Source organism: Pyxicephalus adspersus, chromosome 3 (genome assembly GCF_032062135.1).
Source record: "Pyxicephalus adspersus chromosome 3, UCB_Pads_2.0, whole genome shotgun sequence".
Taxonomy (NCBI): domain Eukaryota; kingdom Metazoa; phylum Chordata; class Amphibia; order Anura; family Pyxicephalidae; genus Pyxicephalus; species Pyxicephalus adspersus.
The window spans coordinates 82,816,778-82,840,670 of NC_092860.1; the positions used below are offsets into that span (position 1 = coordinate 82,816,778).

At 36.9% G+C, this 23,893-nt stretch overlaps 1 protein-coding gene across 8 annotated transcripts in view; it reads left to right on the forward strand.

Annotated features, from left to right (window-relative positions):
• The window catches only part of PTPN13 (protein tyrosine phosphatase non-receptor type 13), a 180,719-nt gene that overhangs the window by 101,997 nt on the left and 54,829 nt on the right, over positions 1–23,893 (forward strand). For 7 of the 8 annotated variants that reach the window (XM_072405454.1, XM_072405460.1, XM_072405456.1 and 4 more), the window contains exons 3-7: positions 1,198–1,367; positions 7,647–7,712; positions 10,777–10,962; positions 13,336–13,420; positions 16,299–16,856. In XM_072405454.1, the coding sequence (XP_072261555.1) occupies positions 1,198–1,367; positions 7,647–7,712; positions 10,777–10,962; positions 13,336–13,420; positions 16,299–16,856 (1,065 nt within the window). The remainder of the gene's footprint in view (positions 1–1,197; positions 1,368–7,646; positions 7,713–10,776; positions 10,963–13,335; positions 13,421–16,298; positions 16,857–23,893) is intronic. The other variant, XM_072405461.1, reaches the window with a different exon arrangement.

Below are 23,893 nucleotides of genomic sequence, written 5' to 3' on the forward strand. Positions count from 1 at the left end.
AAGATACATCTTAAATATACAGAAAATAAGTTGTTTTGTTATCGAAAAAGTAGAGATGGTGCATTATTGAATGAGAACTACCCCTCTCGCTACTGGATCTGAACAGTAATGCTTCTGAAGAAGAGCGTTAATGGGGACAGTAGAGGGGCACGAAAAGAGGCAAATTTTTAATGGGGAAACTATTGTGGACCTTTCATTTTCATAGAGGGCATTTACCTCCACTTCCTGCTCAGGTGACTGGTTGGAGACACAACAGGAAGTAAAGGTGCGTACACACTTCCAATTTTTATCGTTCCAATCGAACGACGAACGATCAATTGGGCAAAAAATCGTTCGTAAAAAAGTAACCAACGACGCCGACGAACGAGGAAAGTCGCTGGAAACGAACGACCGGACCGACGGATCGGATTGGACGACGATCGTTGAACATCGTTCGTGTGTACGGTCGTTCGTTGATCGTCCATGTTCGGAGCATGCGTGATGAACGAACGTCCGTTCACTTTCCTGTCGTGCACATAGTTCCTCTATCGCTCAAACGATCGTATCTATTGTGTGTACAATATCTACGAACGATCGTGTCGTTACCTCTATGTGCAGGATCGGTGCTATACGATCGTTCGTATATATCGTGCATGGACGTTCGTCGTTCGTTTTCCAACGATAATAATTGGAAGTGTGTACGTAGCTTAAGAGAGATTTGCATGGAAGCCCCCCCCCCCCTTCATTCACCCTCCTCAATCTTCTATTTACTTGTCCCCAATCCAAAGAGGTACTTCATCAGATCTCTGACCATATCTTTTAAATAGGCGAGTCAAAATTGTTTATTATGTTGTGTTGTGTGATATCTTAACAGGGTTATCTTTACAAACTGATGAAAAGTTTTTTGCCTTACAATTAGGTTTTTAGGCTTAAAAAGCCCTGGTAATTTTGATGCAACTTCTTATCAAACTGGACTTAAATCCTTATGTAAATACCAACCTAGAATCTCTATAAAATGCATGTGGAAAATTACCAGCAAATCCAAATTTCCTGACCAGTAATAGCTTGTAAGGACTAATCTGTTAAATTCATTTCTAAAGTATGTTTGTAAGATTTAGGTTTATGTTGAGCTTTTTTATTTTTGTATCTTTATTGCATTTGAAGTTTCATATTAGCAATGTTCATTTTAACCCCCCCACCTGTCTCTCTTTTGTACAGCTGATCCTACAGCTCTTGGATTTATCATCTCCCCTTGGTCTCTCCTGCTGCTGCCCTCTGGCAGTGTGTCTTTTACTGATGAAAATGTTTCCAATCAAGATTTGCGTGCCTTTACTGCACCTGAAGTGCTCCAGAGCAAGTCCTTGTCTTCTCTTGCAGATATTGAAAAGGTAACTTTTCCTTTCACAATACCACTATTGTCTGGCAAAAAAAAACCTATTACCTTTTAGAAGGCCAAATCAGAAGTTTATTCCAGATATTGCCAGATAAGGACCGACAGACAGAGACCTGTCTAGGTATAGATATTAGTTATGCATTGTTCATTGGAGAGAGTATACTGTGTGTGCGGTATAGGCATTACTTAACGCATTCTTTTCCACAGATTTACTACGAATGAAGTGCGTTTTTTGTTGACACTTACATTGAATAAATATATTAATAGGGTTTAGACCAGGGGTAGGCAAACCCAGGCCTTTAGGCCAGATATGGCCTAGCCAGTAGTCTGTTCCGGCCTAATGCCCACCTGGTCGATGCAGCCTAATCCCGGTCGGCAGGGGTCAACAACCCGCCGCTCCGGAGCCGCATGCGGAGATAAGGGGTAAGGGGACATTCAGTGCATAAGGAGGAGAGGGTTTTCTCTTCAGGGGCGTTCCTGGTGGGGACGGTGTGCCTTCTTGACCTCCTAAAATGGCCAAGTAGCCAAAAAAGTTTGCTGACCCCTGGTTTAGAGGATAAAAGTAGGAGAAATTGTACATTGGTTAGACCGGTGTGATTTTCAAGTGCCTGTAGTGTAGAAGGGTAAGAATCTGACATGCTTATATTAATACTAATACAGTTAATTGTACCTGGTTGTTTTGTAGAAAATCTATATCTGTATAGACAGATGCCCATACCTGGAGCAGATTAAACCTGATCTGCCTGTTATCATGCTGTTTATGGAGCAAAGTTAGCTTCTATAGCTAGGGGTTGGTTGACTACATTTGATACCACATATTCTTTTGGAGTACAAAGAGTACCTAGCCTGTGCTTTGCAAAATTATTTTGAAAGCCCTACCTCTTTAGAGCAATAAATTAATATATTTTGAAATTAAGAACATTCATCTTCCCTTCATGTGGGAATTAAAGTATTTTTTTATTTAAAACTAAGCTTACAGGTTACACACATCTCGTATATACAATAATAATAAAATACAAATACCAATATAGTAGTCTAATTACTTTTTACATGATTTCAAAATCCTGACAAAAAAAATTTCAAGAAAACCTAGAGCTATTGGAATAGAGTGTATCACCTGCTACCTCTCCAAGAATTGACACTGAAAGCAGGCCCATATCTAGATGCCACAAATAAATTGTGATGACACCCTTTTGTATATTCTCTACCTTTTTGGGTTGTGAATATTTTAGTCAAAATAACTTACCACCAATGTCCCTTGTGCCCCTTTTCCACTTTCCCCAAATTTAGTTTGGCATCATAGATGCTGGACTGCAAGTGTCCCAACAACGGCAGCTTAGTTTGCAGACAGCTGGAAATGGCTGCTAACAGAAACAGTAAGGGCAAAAAGGCACTTTATAGCATGTTTTGTACGTTACCACAATTTGGAAGTGCATGAGCCCTCAATAAAGCATACACAATTGACATGTAAGGTGCTACAGTAGGAGCAGTAATACTCTGCGGTAGCCATAATAGGGAGCATTGCACTCTAAAGGGCTCAGAATGTCCCAAATTACATATTTAGTTCTTGTAATTGTATACTTTGTAAAGGTGGGTAGTAACCAGACTGTAAAGTTGGGTAGTAACCAGACTGTACATTTGAATTTCTTTAGGTCTTTCAAGAAAAAAAACAAAACATAAAAACAACAAAAATAATTAAAGTGTTCTAATAACAGACATTATAACAAAGACATAATGTGACCGTCTGTCAACAACTATTAATGCACTATCTTGACAGTCATCTGATATTTTAATTGCTGTTTTTTTTAAGTAAGAGAGAAGTATAAACGTACCCAACACTGAATGACTAAAGTGCATTATTTCCTTTAGCACTTAAAAACTAAAAAAGTAGACTGCAGAGTTTGTTCTACTGCCCGTGTTTCCTGCCTGCCCTTCTTTGCTCTGGTTAATCTATTTCAAATAAGGTGGGTGAGACATGCCTTTGTACACTTTGCACGTTGTATTTTCTTGCCTTTAGTTGAAGTTATTAATTTACTTAGCAGGCTGATGATTTGCTTCTCTTTATTATCTTTATTTTAAAGAGTTTGAATTAATTTCATGGTATACAGGGCACAAATTGCACATTAAATTACCATTTAGACTATCGGAATACTTTGACTGTGTTTTATAATTTGTGTGTTTTACCTTCCTAAAATAATATACTTATTTTTATATATATATATATATATATATATATATATATATATATATATATATATATATATATATGTGTGTGTGTGTATCACGCTCTCACTCCTTCCCTCCCACTAACTGTCCCCAGTCTGATGACCAACAGTATTTAACCTGCTTCCACTGAGCCCAGATCTTCATGGACAGTAGAAAAAATGAAAGCAGATAGAGCTTAGTAATGAGCCTATCTCCCTGTCCCTCTGATTCATCTCCCGATCACCACACTGTTTGTCAGCACATAAATTTACTGCTTGTTCTTCCGTCTCTACAATCCAACCCTGGTGTACCGGGGTGACAAGAGGCTGTTACAACAAATTCAGATATTTGCACTAAAATTAAAATTATATCTTGTATTTTTGATTAAGGGGATGATTGTGTCTGTTATCTTAAGTTTTAACTTTAATTATTAAAAAAATATTTTCTATAATATTTTATGAACAAAAAGAGCAATCAAACAGTTTTTTTCCCCCTTTGATGTAAAAAGAAAAAAAAAATAATGAGGTTGTGTCCTAGCATAGGCTTCTGCCTTGTATGTGTGTAGCTCAGCCACAAACATGATATTTTAAAGGACATTAACCAAGCAGAGAGTGTTGTCTGTGAGAGGAAACACAAGCTCGAGCCCACACAAAAGAGAAAAACATCTAAAACTCAGGGTGTCCTTATTAAAAAACAGTGTCCACAGTTCTTAAATTCTAACAATCCTATAGCTTGGAGAGTATACCTTTTTATTTCAGTTAACTTAATCATACTTTGTGTTTTCTTATGTACTTACATAATTAAAACTTGAACATCGAATTGCTCTAGACTTTTTTTTTTAAAAATCATTTTGGCAGTGTTGTTCAGCAAATGAGTCAATATTGAAATCGTGGAGAATGCGGTCTTATTTTCCTATCCAGTGTGCCAGTAATGTCTGCTCGGCCAACCATAGTTTGCCAGAGGCCGTCTGTTACAGAACAGTCTCAAAATCATTTCATTGGACTACCATGCACACTGCATCATTGCACATTAGATTGGACATATTTCATTACATTTAAATAGGAGGCCTCGTAACTACTAATTTGATTTCTTTTAAAAGAATTACATGTTCTGTGTAGCTGCATTTTATTTAGTCTCCCTAATGAAGTTTTTGAGCCATTGACTACTCACTGTGTTTGTCAGTTCAGCGCCTGTTTTGTTAACATGAATGTTCTGTCTGTGATAATGTTGTGCTGAATGATCTGTGCAAAATAAAAAAAAATGCATAATGAATAATAGGAATTGTGATGTTTTCAAAAATGTGGTACAGTTCACTAATGTTAGAGCACATGAATATATGACAATCTAACATAAAATTAAGGTACCTTTTGATGTCAATATATAAAAAAAAGTTAATGCAGACTTCCATTGCTGAGTTCTGACATTTGCTTTAAAATTTCTGATTATCTGCCTGTCATGTCAAAAACAATACTTCTTTCACCCCTTGGAGGTTTTTAAAGCCTCCTGATTCCCTCTCCCTGTGGATTGCTTTACCATGATGTGTAACATACCGTACCCTAACTAGTGCATCACTGCACTCTATGGCTGAGTAATACTGGCCAAAATCTTTGTTTTGTGTTACTTTCTTATGAGCATTATTCATAAGAGATGAAAGAAAAGAAATAAATGTTAATTTTGCCTAAGCAGTATTCTGACAAACGGCTATTCATTTTAAATCTCTTCTGAAAAATAGCATTGTACTTTATGGTAAGTGTCTGCAGTCTCAGGGGATGCTAGTTTCAGGGGACCTGAAATGAGAGTTGGTGATGTTGCTATTCTACTGCTTACTGTTCTCCTTGCTGAAGACATGTGGAAGTAAAGTCTTAATTTTACCAACATGTGTTCTCCATGCATAAATACAGTGCCAAATAAAGTATGTCAAGTTAGTAATAGGGCAAGTGACTGCAAGGAGACCACAGGAAATAGTGGTGATAAATCCTTTACCCTCTGCCTGTCTGTTCTGAGCACATCTTCCAGAGTTAATTCCCTTAAAGCTCAGTTAATTCCACCTCGTGGCTGAAATGAGAATAGCCATTGTCCAGCATTTTCTAAAGTATTCCAGGTTGAATATTTGCCAGCATCATCCAACACACTTGATGTAAACCCAGGTTGCCACTGACTCCCTAGGGGGAAGTATATCACTCAATCTAGGCTCACTGTTCTCCTTGGACGAAAGCTAACTATGCAATATACATTCTGGTACCACAATCTCCCTTACAGCTATCATCAACTATGTAGTGCAAGGGCCTCCCTGATTTGATGCAAATAGAATGGATTGTTTATCCTCATACTACTTAGTGTTAGTACTTGCACAGATTATTGTACAGTTATTGTCCTGTCAGATGTTTTTGGTGTGTCCAGCTTTAGAAGCACTCAAACATACTTTTTTTTAGAGCACCACTTGGTCTAGGACTAAGGACTTTTCACTGATGACACTAAGGAAGACGAGAAAGTGCCTTTGATGCCACTGGACTGGTTCAAAACTTAAAGAAAAATAAATCCTCAGGATGGGGGGTGCAACAAGGCTGAAGTTCTGATTAACGTGAAATATTTTTGAGGGATTGAATAAGGGGGAATTAGAACCTTTACAATTTGCAGAAAATTACCTTCTTTTCGCTGAGCGATTAGGAGCTAACAGTAGTGAGGACTGGTTTGCAGTTTGTGCCCACAGAATAGCCAGGTATGAAAAAGGGAATGTCATGACATGCCACAACCTGGATAATAAACAGACGTCATTGACTAGTAAAGCTTTGTTCATCGTATGTGCTACCCAGCTTTATTTTCAGTGTTTATTAAAAGTTCTATGTATTGTATGGTACAGTGAACATGGCAATCCTTTGTGCCTTTAATCTGAGAAATCTCTCCATATTACAGAAAATCATTCTAGTTACAATAAATTTTTTAAAGAAGGGCAAGGAATGTTGTTGGTATAATTGAAAAGTCTGTAAAATATGTGTTTTTGCTGCTTGGAACTGATCATAATTTTGGGTTTGACCATGGTGCTAAGTATGTAACGGTAATATATTCTCTCAGTGGGTTTTCCTGTAGTACTTGCCTTATCCAAGAACATACGTTACGTCAATGTAATTGAGACATTTGGCAAGTTGAGTACAGGAAGCTGAAAACTGCTAGTTAGGCTGAACCTTCGTTACACAAACACTAAGTAGGATAACACATGAGATTAACATTCCTGGAAGATGAGAGGATCTCTGACTCGCTGTTTCATGATGCAGAGGCTGACTTCACACATTTGTAGCCTCAGGGTAAGCATCAGTTGTAATTTTTTTTTTCTTTCCTAGCTCGTAATGAAATGACCCTGTCCCCAAATCTCTATGGACACTCCTTACTTCAAACTAAGCACATAGATCTTTGCATGAATAAATATACAAACCCATGGTTAGCTTGTCTTTTGTTTACCTTAAATGAATTTTCAAGACCTAATATGTTCAGTGTTCATGTGACCCAGTTGTCCCCTATCAACTAAACATGACATGACTATGCACTCTGTAAAGCACTGCATAATATATCAGCACTATATAAACATACCTAAAATGAACCTATATCGTCAGGGAAATAAAAATTCTGATCTTTAGCATTGGAAAGATTTTTGCTTTTACATTCACTGTGTTAACTAAACAGAACCCTGTAAAACACAAGTTACAAAGCAGATAACATCAAAAGCCAAATAAAAGGTCAGTGATGTGGCCTGATTTTGCCATAGTCACACCTTTATCTTATCAAGAGGATGTGGACTGTTTAAAATGTAAATGAAAAAGACTGACAAATCAGCTCAAATTAAATTAGCTGTGTAGTCATAAAAGTAGTGTTATAGCAAAATGGATATGATTATAAAGTGTGTCTTAACCCTGTTTGTACTGGTGGGTGGTATTATTCATTGATTAAGAATAAACATCATTCATTAAGACAAAGTAGGGGTTGTTAACTTTTGCAGAAGCATAAAGTTGGTATTACAATTTCGGCTCGAAATACTTTCCTGTGAAATAATGTGGTTGTCCTTGTTTTCTTGCAGATTCATATATATTCCCTTGGGATGACCTTATATTGGGGAGCAGATTTTGAAGTACCACAAAGTCAGGTAAAGAGATGATATATACCCGTTGATAAAATGTGCTGTTTTTTAGTTTTGCTTATTTGTGTTCTTATGTCCACATGGAATAGACCAGGTTTTTTAATTACTATATTCTAGATCAAGGGTCCCCCCCCATTAAAAATGGTATACCTATCATATCATGCTACCTGTCACACGTAGCTATTACCTTACTCTCTATGAACTCTGATCTCTCTGTAAGAAAGGAAAATTTAACCGTAAACTCCTAAACATACATCACTACAGCGCCATCACAAGATACAAAAATTAATACCGTGCTACCCTTTCACACATAGCTTGCCCCCTCCCTCCACTCAAATTTATCACTCCTGTCCTACCATGGTGCCCTGGCACTTATAAGTGTCCACTTATGTTCTTCTTAATCCCAAATTCCTCTGTAAAGGGAGCTGTAGGTATATTAAAATGTAGGATAAGGATGAGGGACTCTTGTGGCTAACTCCCCTCAAAATTTTATTGCTGGGATGCCATCACAAGATAATAAAAACTATACCTGTCATACCATGCTAACCTGTCACATATAGCTGGCCAGTTACCTTCTGTGAACCCTAATTTCTCTGGAACGGTGTAGGGACCTGAAAATGTAGTAGTAAGAACATGTACCCCTTGGCTGTCTTTCACGTGAATTGCATTTCTCTGGAAGTATCCATTGCAGAGATTTTTGTGGTACAAAGAAGGTTAGTAGTGCCCTACAACTGACAGGACACATTGTATGGTGTAGTTTCTGCTCTTTCGTACAGGAATGGTGAGCGGGGATCAATATATGACCGGCCAGCACGGTATGTGTAGCTTTAGTTTTGTATCTTTCATCAATAAAATGAGCATCAAATGGTGTACAGTGAGGGAAAGAAATAATTGGTCCCTTGCTGATTTTGTACGTTTGCCCTCTGACAAAAATGACCATAATTGAACTGGTAGGTTAATTGTAGCTGTGAGAGACAGAATAACAACAAAAGAACCCCCAAAAACCAAGTGCTCAAAAGTCAGAGCTTGATGTGCATTGTAATGAGTGAAATAAGTATTTGATCCCCTATCAACCAGCAAGATTTCAGGCTTCCAGGTGTCTTCACTGTATGCGGGTAATGAGCTGAGATTAGGAGCACCCTCTGTAAGGGAGTGCTCCTACTCCAAGCCTGTTACAGTACCTGTATAAAAGACACCAGTCCACAGAAGCAATCAATCAATCAGATTTCAAACTCTCTACCGTGGCCAAGACCAAAGAGCTGTCCATGGATGTCAGGGACAAAATTGTAGACCTACACAAGGCTGGACTGGGCTACAAGACGATCGCCAAACAGCTTGGTGAGAAAGTGACAACAGCTGGCGCGATATTTCGCAAATGGAAGAAACACAAAATAAATGTCAGTCTCCCTCGGTCTGGGCCTCCATGCAAGATCTCGCATCGTAGAGTTGCAATGATCATGAGAACGGTGACGAAGCAGCCCAGAACTACGTGAGGGGAACTTGTCAATGATCTCAGGGCAGCTGGGACCATAGTCACCGAGAAAACAATTGGTAACACACTGCGCCGTGAAGGCCTGAAATCTTGCAGAGCCTGCAAGGTCCCCTTGCTCAAGACAGCACATGTACAGGCCCGTCTGCAGTTTGCCAATGAACATTTGAATGATCCAGAGGAGAACTGGGTGAAAGTGTTGTGGTCAGATGAGACCAAAATTGAGCTCTTTGGCATCAACTTAAATCACCGTGTTAGGAGGAGGAGGAATGCTGCCTATGACCCCAAGAACACCATCCCCACCATCAAACATGGAGATGGACACATTATGCTTTGGGGGTGTTTTTCTGCTAAGGGGACAGGACACCTTCACTGCATCGAAGGGACAATGGACATGGCCATGTACCGTCAAATTTTGGGTGATCACCTCCTTCCCTCAGGGCATTTAAAATGGGTCGTGGATGGGTATTCCAGCATGACAATGACCCAAAACACACGGCCAAGGCAAAAAAGGAGTGGCTCAAGAAGAAGCACATGAAGGTCCTGGAGTGGCCTAGCCAGTCTCCAGACTAGTTCATAGGGGATCAAATACTTATTTCACTCATTACAATGCACATCAAGTTCTGAATTTTGAGAACTGGATTTTTGAGGGTTCTTTTGTTGTTATTCTGTCTCTCACACCTACAATAAACCCACATTTACAATTATAGACTGGTCATTTCTTTGTCAAAGGGCAAACATACAAAATCAGCAAGGGATCAAATACTTATTTCCCTCACTGTAGGAGTGCAGAATTTCTTGATTTGTCATTTTTTATTTGGTGCATTTATGTTTTGTCATTTTTTATTTGGTGCATGAATGTTATAGTAACTAGAAACATTTAAATTTGATTTTATTTTAAATTAAAACTATTCTAGCTTTAAACATACATCTTTAATGTTTGTTTGCATTGTGGCTTGCAAGTTTTATCTCAATTACAACAGCAACCATCAGATGAAAAAGGTTGGGCGCCACATACATATAAAGCTATGTCTGGGAATTTTTTCAAGGAAACCTTTAGATTGAATATCTATAACCTTAATACATGCCCTTGTTACATATAGCACTAGTTGCCTTTGTTTTTTTTTTTTAAATTTTGAGAACTATTGTGAAAACACAAGGATTACAAAAAGTAAAGAAGTAATCAGGCATACCAAATAAAAATGCAAGCGATGGTCAGGCGTTTACCTATAACGAAAAATAAGCAATCACAAAAAAATGCCATAGCAAACGTATAACTCCAGTCCTGAAGTTCCCAATTTTCTAAAATATTTTTTTGGGGGGCGGGGAAGGATGAGGTAAAGATTGACGGAATGGAAAGGTAGAATAGGATGAGAAAACATTGTTAAACAAAGATGGATGGAATAGAACTATCTAACTGCAAGAGAGATGTGTGGATGCATTCATTGAGTTCAGTGGTAATATGCACCGGTAGAAATCCAATGATATCAGCCAGATAACAACAACTGGTGGGTTTTTTTTTTAAAAGTCATCGTTATTTTTTCTATTTCATTTTTCCATATTTTTCTATATTGTTTGCAGCCAATTAAGCTGGGGGAACGTTTGAACAGCATTTTACTTGACATGTGCGAGGACCAGTTTCTAACGAGACTGTCCACTCGAACGGTTTTAGATGGCTGCAGTGCCCATATTCGCAACAGCAACTGTGCACCTTCTTTCTACTACATCAAACAGCTGGTGAAGCTGGTTCTGGGAAGTTTATCTGGGGTGAGTTTTGTGGATTGTTTTTTATTTTCTATGTATTTATAGCCATACATTTTCCAGAAAGTGTTTGGGAAATATAATATAACAATGCATATTACCTGTCATGATTGTTCACTCTGCAATAGTTCTGTTGTTTGCATCATTTCAGTCCAGCTGTTTTCAGATGGAAATTAAAGAAATGGCAGTACTACCATGCCTAGTTTTACTTTAAGAACTATTCTCATTGAAAATTTATACGCACAGGCTTTACCTTGACTTTGACATTGATATTGGCTCCTACAGTTTAGGTTAGCTCACACAAGCAATAGAGAATACCATTATTATTTAGTTTATTAGTGGTAACAGAAACCTAGTAGAGGCCGAAACTGTAGTGGTTCTATCTTATCATTGATGTCTTCAGGAGATAAAAGGAAACCATGTGGTTTAACATTTAAGCCAATTAAATATTTTTTTGTCCAGAGTTTTATTCAAACAACCTCTCCTTTTAGTAAAAAGTGATTTAAGGATTAACATATCATAATAATGCATCACTGTTGTCATATCAAGAATTATACAGCCTGAAAGCAGTTCATATAAAGCTTATGATTGGATGCACCTTGGATACTTGATATAATATAACTTGAGTATTTATCTTTGTACTGATCATACACTGCAGTAATTATTTTCAGAATGTGAACATAACAAACCGCTGATCTGGTGTTACTTCAGTTCAAGCTAAAGTGCATCTAAGGCTACGTACACACGTTAGATGATTCTCGTCTGATTATCATTTTAGGGTTAGTATCGGACAAGTATCTGACTTGTGTAGAGCGGCCATCTGACGCCGTTCATGGATCTTTCTTGGCGGATCCACGAATGACTGTAATGCAAGTGAAGGGGAAAGAGTGAACCAGGTGCCGCTCACTCGTTCTCCCCCTCCCCTCTCCATAGAGCAGAACAGCACTGTATGTACATACAGCTTACATGCAGCGCTCGTTCATGCATCTTTCAGTCTTTTGCCATTGGAAAAGATCTTTCACGATCCAAACATTTCCTGTCCTATGATGGCAACATTCCCTTCCCTTTTTGATCAAGATAAAACTGTGGGACAGCACCCTTTCATTATTGTCCATAATATGAGGGGGCATAGTTCTGTAGTCACTAAGAGCAAACTAAGAATTATGTAACCAATAAAAGTCAGCACAAGGTAACTTCACCTCACACGATTTCTGGAAAAAGCAATGTATTTTTTTTGTTTAGTTAACAGTCAAATAAACAACATAGAACATTGAGTCATACAATTAGCAAAAAAAAAAAAAAAACCTTCCAATTGAAGTAGACATTTTACTGACAGGCGATACATGAAGTGACTGATCACTGAGAGATTTTCCAATATTATAAATCAAAACAAAGAAAATGGAAGGAGGGGAGGTGGAGGGGGTGATGGGGATGGCATTACCAGCCTGACTGAATAAGGACCAAATACAGTATGATTGGAGTCATAGAACAAAAAATCCACCATCAACTTCTATCAAAATATATCATCAACGCTATCAGCCTCGCACCACACTAAAAGATTCGCCTGAGTGGCGTATAGCAGCATTTAAAAGGTGTTTGAGTAGAGAGTTGTAATACTTCTTCTTAGACCAGTCATTTAAAAGTAGAAGTGCCATCTCAGGTCTGTTGCGTATGTTCACCTCTGTTAATTCCTCAATAACCACTGCCACCTGTGTCCAAAACAAACAGCATTCCCAGAATGTGTGGAGCAAGCTGCCAGCTTCAACTCCACAACGCCAGCAGCGATCATCTACCCCTGGGGTATATTTTGTTTTTAACCTAGTCCTAATCGACTCCTTTTTAGTCTGTTTTATAGAGGCAAGTTTTCAATGCTGTATTTGTTTTTCCATGTACAAAAGCTGTTGTGAGTTTATAACTTCTGTGCTCTCTGTTTTATCTAATGATTGTTCAGAGCTGGCTCTCTGGACTACACTACTCCTCCACCCCTAAGGTATGGAGTTGATGAGAGAAGTAAGTGTTCTGTAGTGTTGGTAGTGCTGAAACAGGTAAAATAGTCCAAGGTAACCTAATGCAGCTGCCATAACTAATGACTGGTAAGCTGCAGTATATTTAATTTTTGAGTTTATTATTTTCATAGGTTGGGCTTCTGTTAGGAATAGAATATATTCAGTTTCATGTCTATAAGGTTGAGTCACATGTCATTTTAAAAAAGGTCTTGTTTAACTTTAGTTTACAACTTTATTTTATGTTGAAAGTGATAATTCTGCTTTGTAAAACATTTATGGAATTGTTATTAAATAATGTTTAAATGTTAAAATGTTTTATTATTTTAATATTACATAACTATACAGTACATAAATATATTTTTTATTCCCACAGATAGACCAAGTGGGAAATAAAGCAAATGAACCCAATCGCAGTCAAGCAATTCGTGACAGACTAAGAGGAAAAGGTCTTCCTTCAGGTATGCTTATCTTTAATTCTCTTGTGATAGGGCTGGCTAGTAAATGTCACCACTGAAGTCCTCCAGAGATGTAAAAAATGCCTAAGTGATTCAATTTAGCAGCATTCCTTCCTTGAATTGAAATAATCTTTTTGGGTGGACTTTACCTTTCAAGTAAGTAATGTAATCTTATACATAGCACAAATTAACGTACCTTATTGGTGTCAAGCCACTTGACCCAAAGACAATATAAATAAATATATATATATATATATATATATATATATATATATATATATATATATATATATATATATATATTCTTGTGGTGCCTTGATGTGACATTCACGTTTAGCCTACTATGACAATGTTTTTCTGTTCTAAATAAACCTGATATGAGAGAAATACTAGGGTTGCCAGCTGGAATTGTTTGTGAGTTATTGCAGCCTTCATGTTGCCCTCACTTTAGGTGTTCTTTAACACCTCTAATACAAAATGATCTTACAGTCCGTCATTCATAATCGGCCAAAAACTGACTGTATATGACTGATATGTTATATAAAGCCTCAGAGAAACACTCGTCATTTCTTTTCTGTTGAGTAGTGACAATAATGAAAGGCAACTAACAAAAGGCTGAGTTGCATCTTCATTTCAAGAGATCTTGTGTAATAGCTGTGACTTTATTTATAATGTCACTTTGAAAAGTCACCCTGGAAATTTTCACATTGTTTCTAATTGTTTCCTCTTTTGAGGCCCACACTTCCTATCTGGTGCTTATAAAAACATTGAGACTTAATGAATATCTGTGCTGAGAAGAGAGGCTGACAGACCATTATTCTCTTTGGCAAGCACATTCTTGGTATTCAGAATCTGGTTTCTTGAGAGAATTAAATCGCTGTTTTGCTTTGAGCAGACTATGGAAATGTAACCCCATAGTTGTCTTTATCTAAGGTATCCTTTCGTATTTAATAATATTCTGAGGAGGGCAAGGCATAGGTGTGTGTGTGTGTGTGTGTGTGTGTGTAGAATATTGCTTTGCCTTTAAATGGGTTAACTTTAAAATGTAATATTCAAAGCTGCAATTATTGCATGTGGGAATGTTGCAACAGGCATCAGACAATACAGCATTATAAAGTCATCTGTTGCAGGTCAGCCTTTTGACATGAAATTGTATGATATACAAAGGTATATTTTGTAGAGAATTGCACAATGATGCCTGTGATTTTCCTTGCAAAAACATACAATTCTATTACATGAAATAGTGTAGCAGGACGTGATTCAGCAGCCTTAGTGATAACATCAAGTCACGGCAAAGTCCTTATTACCTCAGTCTGAAACACCCGAGCAAACAGATTGTCTTAGAAGCATACTAACACAATATATTAGCATGTCCTACTAGGAATAGGGCGGCCTCAGCTAAATCTAACATTTAAGGTAAATGGTCATTTCTGCAAATGGCTTCACTTCTGGCCGTGTACCTTATTTTTCAGGTTGGTTTTTTTTCTCATTGTCCTCTTACTCTATATGTACTATATACTGTATACTAATGTACCAATGAAATGTTTTAAATGTATGTTTTAGGCTAAAGAGAAAATATATCATCATTTTACTTTGCGCATTGAGTTATTGCTGTAATGTTTTCCTAAAAGCCGTTTTTAAAGTGACTAGCCGATCAGCAGATCATGAAATTATACCTACGCAATTAAGTTTTAAATGTTTTTATTATCTCAGAATTCCCAGTTTTTGTATTTGTAATTACTTAAATCTACCCCTGTTGTCAGCCCATGCAAGGCAGTGGTGAATGTTTATGGTCACCATGTGCAGTGACCACTATGAGGATGAAGGGTACAAACCCTCTCTTTGATTACAGAGCGTGTAATTGGTGTTACTGAGTGGGTTAAACATGTATTTCTGAATCACTTTCCCATAGTATTTCCTGTAATCTTCAACAGAAGCCTGTAAAAGGTAAAGATGCATAAAAAATTGACTAGTAAGATTTCTACATTTAAGCACTTAAGCTTTATTATATTCCTAATGCTTTATTAATATGAATATTTTCATATGCAATTCTCGCTTTAATAAGCATATTTATTAAAGACAAATATCACTTTTATTTTTTGTTTGATCCCTCGCAAACCCCCTCCATTTAAAAAGTGTTCCTGGCTTTAATATCTTGGTTCTAGTTCTTCCGCCGCCCCCTCCCCTTCAACATTTTCCTTGATAAATGTAACGTTGGCTCTGAAATCCTGCGCATGTGTGTTTCTTTCTACTTTATTGCAAGTGTCTAGAGCTTATTAACATACAGAGAATCTGTTAGCTGATCCCAGCAAAGTCCCAGCAAATATCTGTTGGCTATTCCAGTAAAGTCCTAAACTTTTTTGTGACAACAAATCTGCATACTACTGAATTTAGATGATTGTCGCCCTTGTGTAGGCTGTGCCTGCTTGCCTACAATGGGATGAGAAGATCTTGAGATGGGTGTGTCCTTATCGCTTTATAACCTTATGTTGTATCATACACTCTTTAGTAAAAATTAAGACTGTCTTTGGTTATTTAGAAATGCTGCTTTGTCAGTTTCCAGTAAAATCACAGTAGAGACATAGAAAAAAAAAAAAAAAAACTAGTATAATGTGGCGCAGACACATTCTAAGCTGCTTGCCAAGGAACACAATTTCAGGAAGTGTCGCTGAAAAATTGTACGTTTAATGGAAATCTCTACTTGGTTTTATTTTTTGGACAAGATATTCACTAAAATGAATGGTTTTTTTGGAAGTGTATTTGACATATGATGCATTTTTCAGGGTTGCTAAAGGAGCATTTCTGAAAGTTGCATTTAATGTCGATGCATGGTTAAGCATTTTTCTTTCTAAACTTGGAACTGTTACCCTTACATTTTCAGGACAGTGCTCAGTACAAGATGGGCTTGATGTCAGCTACAGTAAAATCTCACAGCAGAACTTTCTCAACAGAGGCCTCAGTAAATCTATGGGGTTCCTTGCATTTAAAGACCAAACAGAGGAGGAGGACTATTGCACATCCCCAGTTTCTAGCTCTGGATATAATGTTCCCACAAGTGCTTATTATGCTTTTAATGATCTGAAGACCAGTCAGTTAGGGGGTAAACTTGGTGACCATTGTCAAAGGAAAAAAAATTGGGCCTCCTCTTTTGACTTACCATCAGTTATCAGCCAAGCCTCAGAGAAAGACTGTTCTTCTATGGATCCATACAGATTGTCTGTTTTTTCTGAGGCACTGAATGGTCGGACTACATCTATATCTAAAATGAAGGATCTAAGACGGGCAAGTGGAGCTAGTGAAGCTTTATTCCAACAGAAGTTTGACCATGCCAGACATGGACCAGATGTGCCAACTTCAATCGCAATTTCAAGTGCCTTGGGCAGAATAAGAGAAAAACAGAAAAGGCTTCAAGTGTTGAGAGAAGCCATGAGCATAGAAGGTCAGTTTAATTGAATGTTGTCTTGTCCCCTTGATCAAAGTTTATCAAATAATGTCAATTGTTGAAACATAATGTAGTTTCCATCCATTATGAGAAGCACACATGGTTACACCATGTATCACCGGTTTTAGGCTCCCCATCTATTTCTCTGGATTAATCATCTCATCCAGTCATTTACCAAGTAATAACCAACTAATATCAAACTTTTGAAAATTTTTTTTTTTGGTTTTGCATTGTGGAACAGAATACATAGTATGTACTATGCAGTTCTATATCTTTTGCCTTGGCTGACCTGTCACAATTTTACAGTTTTCTAATTTTCCGTCAGCTTTAATAAAACTTTTTTTTATACTAATATATTACTCAGTATTCCAGAAACTTCTCACTTGCTCACTAAATAGATCAGTAGGTTATTCTCTTCATTTTTAGATAAAACAAGTAATTATTGACAACTGATCTTTGCACAAACTCAGTTTTGAGTTGATTTATAATCAACATAACAGAAGGAAAGCTCACATGGAAGATATGTTTCTGAAACAAACAATGAAGATTTTGTAAGCATGCTTATTTCTTGAAATTTGACTCAATAAATTGGATGAATGTGCTGGAATACCATCTTGGCGTAATCATGGATTTGTGAGCAAGAACTAACATCAGAAACTTTGAAGCCATGTCTTGTTACTTATATTGGATTGTCATCACTAATGCTGGAAGTCTAATCTTGCATTCTCCATATACCATTTTTACCTTTTTTTCTAAAACCAGCTGTTTGCTGTATTACTAATGCTTTTTTTAAAAAACACTTTCATATTTACTTTCTTTTAGGAGGCTAGTGTTTTATATCAGAATGTGTTTTTTAGTGGCATGTGAGGGTGTATGCCTAATCTCTGGGTTATTATGTTGATTAATATTTGCTAAGCAATACACACTATATGACTAAATGTTTATTAACACCCGACAATCACATGTATACTAAATGGCCAATTTTTATGTGGACTTCTCTTTATGCTATTGAGGTTAAGTGTTTCTTTTGAAGGGTCCTGTTGATGATACAACTTTGTGGCAACCGTTTAGGAAAGGAACATTCGTGTTTTAGTGTGATTGTACCCCTGAACACAAACCACTTCCACATAGTTTGACAAGTTCAGTGTGGAGAAAATTGAGCATCCTCAGATCTATTGACCAACTTTGGAGTGAATTGAACACCAATTATGAGCCAAGTTTTCTATTGGAACATCATTACAGTTACAAATTCCCAGAAACCTACATAAACACTTTGGAATATCCATCCATGTAATAATGCCCATGTTATTGGAAATGGATGCCCAGACATCTCCTAAAGGTGTTGTGATCATGTGTCCACAAACATTTGTCCAAATGTTGTATTTTATATATTCACAATGCTTAATTGTTGATTTCCTAATTGGGCCGATTAAGTGACACTTGCTCAGTCTTTTCACATGCACACTTTTTTTTCATAATGTTTTATGAGAAATGGTGTCCTTAGTGAGACTCCTGAAATTTAGCTAGTATTATGGATCGAACTACCCTAAAAAAATTATTCCAAATGTAATTGAGTGAAATGTTCCACAAGCTGCACAAGAAAGAATATGTGCAATATATGTTAAATTTTGTCCACTGTTTCCTGATCAGCTTTGCATTTTTCTGTGTCACCTCCCTGCATTTATTGTTTAATGAAAAGCAAAGTTTTTTTGCTAATTATTTGCTGAGCAGGCTGAAAATGAAAAAGTGGCACCTAACATACTATTCACTTTTGAATTGATTGAAAAGTTTGGCATGATAGATATATAAATCCTTTGGCAACTCCAACAGTGGCCTAATTGTGATGGCTATAGCATCTCTAAAATTGCAGGTCTTGTGCAGCATGTTGGCTCTGATGAAGTATGAAGTGGTTAGTATCTACTAAAAGTGGTCCAGTTAACCTATGACATGGAGGGTGTGGAGTGGTAGGCTAAACAGTCTGATCTAACTCCCCAAAATAGCTACTGTATGACAAATCGCTAAAAAATAAAAAAAAAACCTTAATGCTAGCAATGAGAAAAAGATGTTGGAACCTTAGTGCATCACTGTTTGCCGCTTATAGAGCTGCAGACTCACAGTTCAGTCATGCTGAGAAATGTCCACGCCAAAATTACTTTACTTTTTGCAACTCAAATTATCCATAAAACTATTTTTTTTAAAGAATGTGAAGGAATGATAATATTACCTATAACTATAGTGGTCAAAACGTAATACTTAGGTGTGAAATAAAATAGCCCTATAGAAGATGTATAGCCAGGTTCCTTACAGTGCTTTGTTATTCAGTATTGCGTTCAATACTGATTAATAAAGCTATACTAAAAATATATATATATATATATATATATATATATATATATATATATATATATATATATTTTGAGTTGCTTGTTAATACCATAATACCATACCTAAAATGATTTCTTTAATGTGATCACTGAGCCGATTCCTCAAAAAATTGGACTCCAAACCACCCCTAAATACCAACATTGTGCGCTTGTTTTTCTAATGTATTAAAAATCATCCTCGCCAAGGACTTCTGTTAAAACCATATAGCTCTTTTATTGAAATGTGAAAAGGTAGCACAGATTTAAAAGTAATAATCCTCCTATAAATGTGTAATGTTTTAAGCCACAGAATATGTTCTTTGTCAAGCATGGAGTCCACCACCTTGAGCATGCTAACAAGAGAGTAGAGCAGAAGCATGTCTCTCGTAGAATGCTCATGCTTCTCGTCACAGGTTGAATTGTTAAGTGGCAACATGCAAAGCTTTTTACTGTTCTCTTAGTTGTGTGGGGTTAGTATACAGCAGGTTGTAAATAGCTAGAACAGTCTAGTTCTGAATTCTGAGTTGTCAGATTAACTTGCTTTGTGTAGGAGTAGTTGGCTGCTACACCCTGATGAACCAGCTTCCTGTAACCTAACAATCTGCATTTATTTTACATCTAGTATAATAGCTCAATTGCGTCTGTATCTTTCAAGTAAATCATTGTAATCTACTTCCTTAAAAACATAGTGATCAACTTCAAAGGAAATGTTAGTCTTATTTTATTTTTGTGAAAATGACATGGTTACTGGACATGTGCCTTTTATTACCTGCCCACAACAATAATTTTATTAACACTTGCATGCATTTCTGTAAGATTACAAAGCAATTTGTATTAGATTTCAGTGAACTACAGTCATATAGTTGCCCATTGGCTGCACATGGCTATAGTGAAAAAGCTTATAGTTATATTTATATGATAAGAATAAGTGAAGAATTTGCTAGAATTTTAGGAATAAAGGGAACACATTTGTTACTACAGCTTCATTTTTAATACAATAACAAGCAGTGGAAACATTCAATTCCATTCAGAAATAAATATATATATATATATATATANTATATATATATATATATATATATATATATAGATATATATATATAATATATATTTTTTTAATTTAGACAAAATAGAAAAAGCATTAGAACAACCATCAGGTTTTTCTATCAGAAAGATTACCCTTTATTTCGTGTTTTCCTGACGAGAGGAAGGGACGCCCATCTCTATAATGGGAATACAGTTGGTCAACACAGGGAATAGAAAATGTGTGTGTATCTAAATACTCACACACACTGTTTGCTGTCTTTCCATGCTGGCCACCACACAACTAGATACCCATAAAAACTCTATATTATAATTGTGTCGGCTAATTTGAGTCAGCATGTGAACACAACTTTGGATTCACAACCATGTGTGTCCCTAATAATTATCCTGTTAGTTTGAACAGTATTCTTTGCTGTGGCACTATGAAGCATACAAGCTATAATTGATGGTGCAGTTTGTAACCTTTCACAGTCTACATGTAAAAATAAGACAGGAAAAGTAAAGAACATTAATAATGTGTTGTTTCCTGTGGCTTGCCTGTTAAAAGGGAAATTAATGCATACCATTAATTGACCTGTACAGAAGCAATCTTAGCACAGCTTGGTTGTCACTTTTATGGTCTTTGAGCCTATACCCAGGGCATAACCAGTGCACATATAGACATTTGAAGATCTATTTTGCATAGTAGTAGCCTAGAATCCTTCCTTCCAGACAGCACTGTGTGGTGTAGAAGATTTTTTTTAAATATTAGAGCTGGATGGACAGAAATACATAAATGCATACCTTGTTTCAGTTTACTATATTATCTGTGGCTGTTTATTTTCTCTGGGTCAAGTAGTGCAATTCAGACTAGGGGTTAACAGAAATTATTTAGCTCCTTCTATCATTATTTTAACAGGTGGCTTAGTAAACTTTCACACTGAAAAGGGAGGAGTCCCTACTGCCTGTCCTGCCTGGACTTGTACACAATGACTTGGATAATTAATGTTTTTGTAAAAGTTTATTCTGCTGTGATATAACCTACACATGATTTTGCAATACAAGCTAAATGAAAGCACCCTGGAGGATGTCACATGAGAAGGCTTTGAAATTTTGTTGGAATGGATGATGATGTGTCAAAGATGATAATTTAACAATGGGCTTTAGTCATTATGGGCTGTAAATGTAATTCAGGGTGTCTCCAGAAAAAAAGTATGCTCTTCATCAGCTATTTATTTTTGTTCATGTAGAACTGCACCTCGTATGAAAAAAAATCATTCTGGTTGTGGATGACCTGTAAAACAGATGGTTAGGTGTGGAAGGAAAACACAACTCCTCCTATAAATAATTTGAAAATATCAGCACAATCTTTGTGCTGGAAAATGTAGCTGCATTTTTTTCAACATCTAAGTCAGGTGTTTTTTTTTTTTTTACCTAAACATTGCAAATAGATTAGTCATGGAGCTACTTTGGTACCCTGATTTTTTTAATTTAGTAGTCTATTTTAGTGTTAGCGGTGTGTGTTATATCCCATACCATATGACTTGGACCTGTATAAGAATGGAAACCAGAGCAGCAAATAAGTCATAGAAGGAGGCCCCAGGTACAACGAGGAAAGGTAAGTACTTTGGTTTTCTTTAAGTAAAAAGGACTCCAAAAAATGTTTGAATTTCATTGGGATTGATTTATTTGCTTTTTAAAAGTAGTGTTTGTAGGACAAGTATATAAGTAACTTATATTGTATGAATGGTGGTTGGAAATGTATGGGGGTCTAAGCATATTTGGCTGGAGTTAAGCATTCATATGCCGTGGAATTGTAAACTAAATGTAAAAAAAGGTTGAGATGGCTGTAAAGGGCTTTATCCATAGGGTTGCCTTTACCACAGAGGATAAACATTATTCTTTAATTTTACAATATATTTGTTCAAATACCATACAAGTAAAAGTGTGTCGGTACTAAAAGCATGTTGGTGTTCTCTTAAAGTTTTTAATCTGCTAGGTATACAATAAAAGGGAAAAGTATTTGTAAGAATAAAGATCATTCTGGCATGGATACAGCCAACATTTAAAATATATATATACTTGTTTCTTTCAAACATAATCAGCATTCATAATATAAGGGAAACAATCGTATAATTCTAATAACTGACAACTGTCAACTGTGATTGCAATGAAAGTAGGCGACTTTTTATGTCAATTTCTCATATTTTAAATGCCCTCATGATATTTTTTTTTTACTTCTATTTTTATTAACTACAGACATTTCTAGATTAGCTATTCACAAGTTCACAAAGAGTTCATTGATTTTAATAAGTTGGCTGAAAAACTTTCATTGTGAGAAGAAGCAGTAAGCCATAGCCATTCTGCATATGAACATAATGGCCAAATATATTGCAATCTGTACATAGATATGTAGAGCTTTCCTAAAGCTTTGTCTCATGTTCATCACAAATGGGAAAAAAAATAATATAGAACTATTTATTCTATCATGCATTAAGCTCTTTCAGAACTACTGGCCATCATTAGCCTATATTAGGGATGCTGTGGTATTTATTGAGTAGAAGTTGTCTCAATGCACCCAAAGTCACAGTGTCCATACATTATTAAGGCTTTGTTATACACTGATTTAGGTGGGGAGTTGCTTGTTTCTGTATACCCTAAAATGGTTTTCAGGTAATTCACATATTGACATTACATCATACAGCCACTTGGGCAAAGCTCAATAAAAGGGATGGATTGATACCTTAATTATTTACTCATTATCTGCATAAAATGAATGAGCTGTGTAAACCCTACTGCTCTTTCTATGTTGACATGTATAGAAGTTCCCCCTAGTTATATAATCACTACCTAATTTTACTTATTGTGGGATTATTAGGTAACAATTACCGTATTTTTCGGACCATAAGACGCACTTTTTTTCCTCCTAAAGTGGGGGGAAAATCAGGGTGCGTCTTATGGTCCGAATGCAGAGGTACAGGGGCATATTTTTTTACTTACCTGTGTCCCCGCCGGTCCCCGGCTGCGCCAATCTCTGCCTGTTCTGTGATCCAGCGTGCGGCACTTGTGCCCGCCCACGAAGGCAGCGCCGATTGATTTGATGAATGCTGATCGGCGCCGCCTTCGTGGGCGGGCACAAGTGCCGCACGCTGGATCTCAGGGGAACACAGGAGGAAAACAGACAGAGGCTGACAGCAGCCAGTGTCTGTGTTCCCCTGTGTTCCAGCGTGCAGCACTTGTGCCCGCCCACGAAGGCAGCGCCGATTGATTTGATGAATGCCGATCGGCGCCGCCTTCATGGGCGGGCACAAGTGCCGCACGCTGGATCTCAGGGGAAATCAAATGAATTTTTTTTTCTTGTTTTCCCGTGCGGAAAACCTGGTGCGTCCTATAGTCCGGAGCGTCTAATGGTCCGAAAAATACGGTAATATATCCCCTCATAAAAGCAAGGTTAATGCAAAAACTTGACACACAAAAATGTTCAGAATTCAATTTAAGCGCCATACTTGCCTGTTATAGATGGTTTTGACCTCACCGTCCTGAGTAACCAGCCCAGACTGGGAAAGATGTATATGGCTCTTTCTCTTTATTTCATCTCTGTACAGGGCTCACTTCATGTTCCTAACTAATGTCAATGGAAAGGCAAAG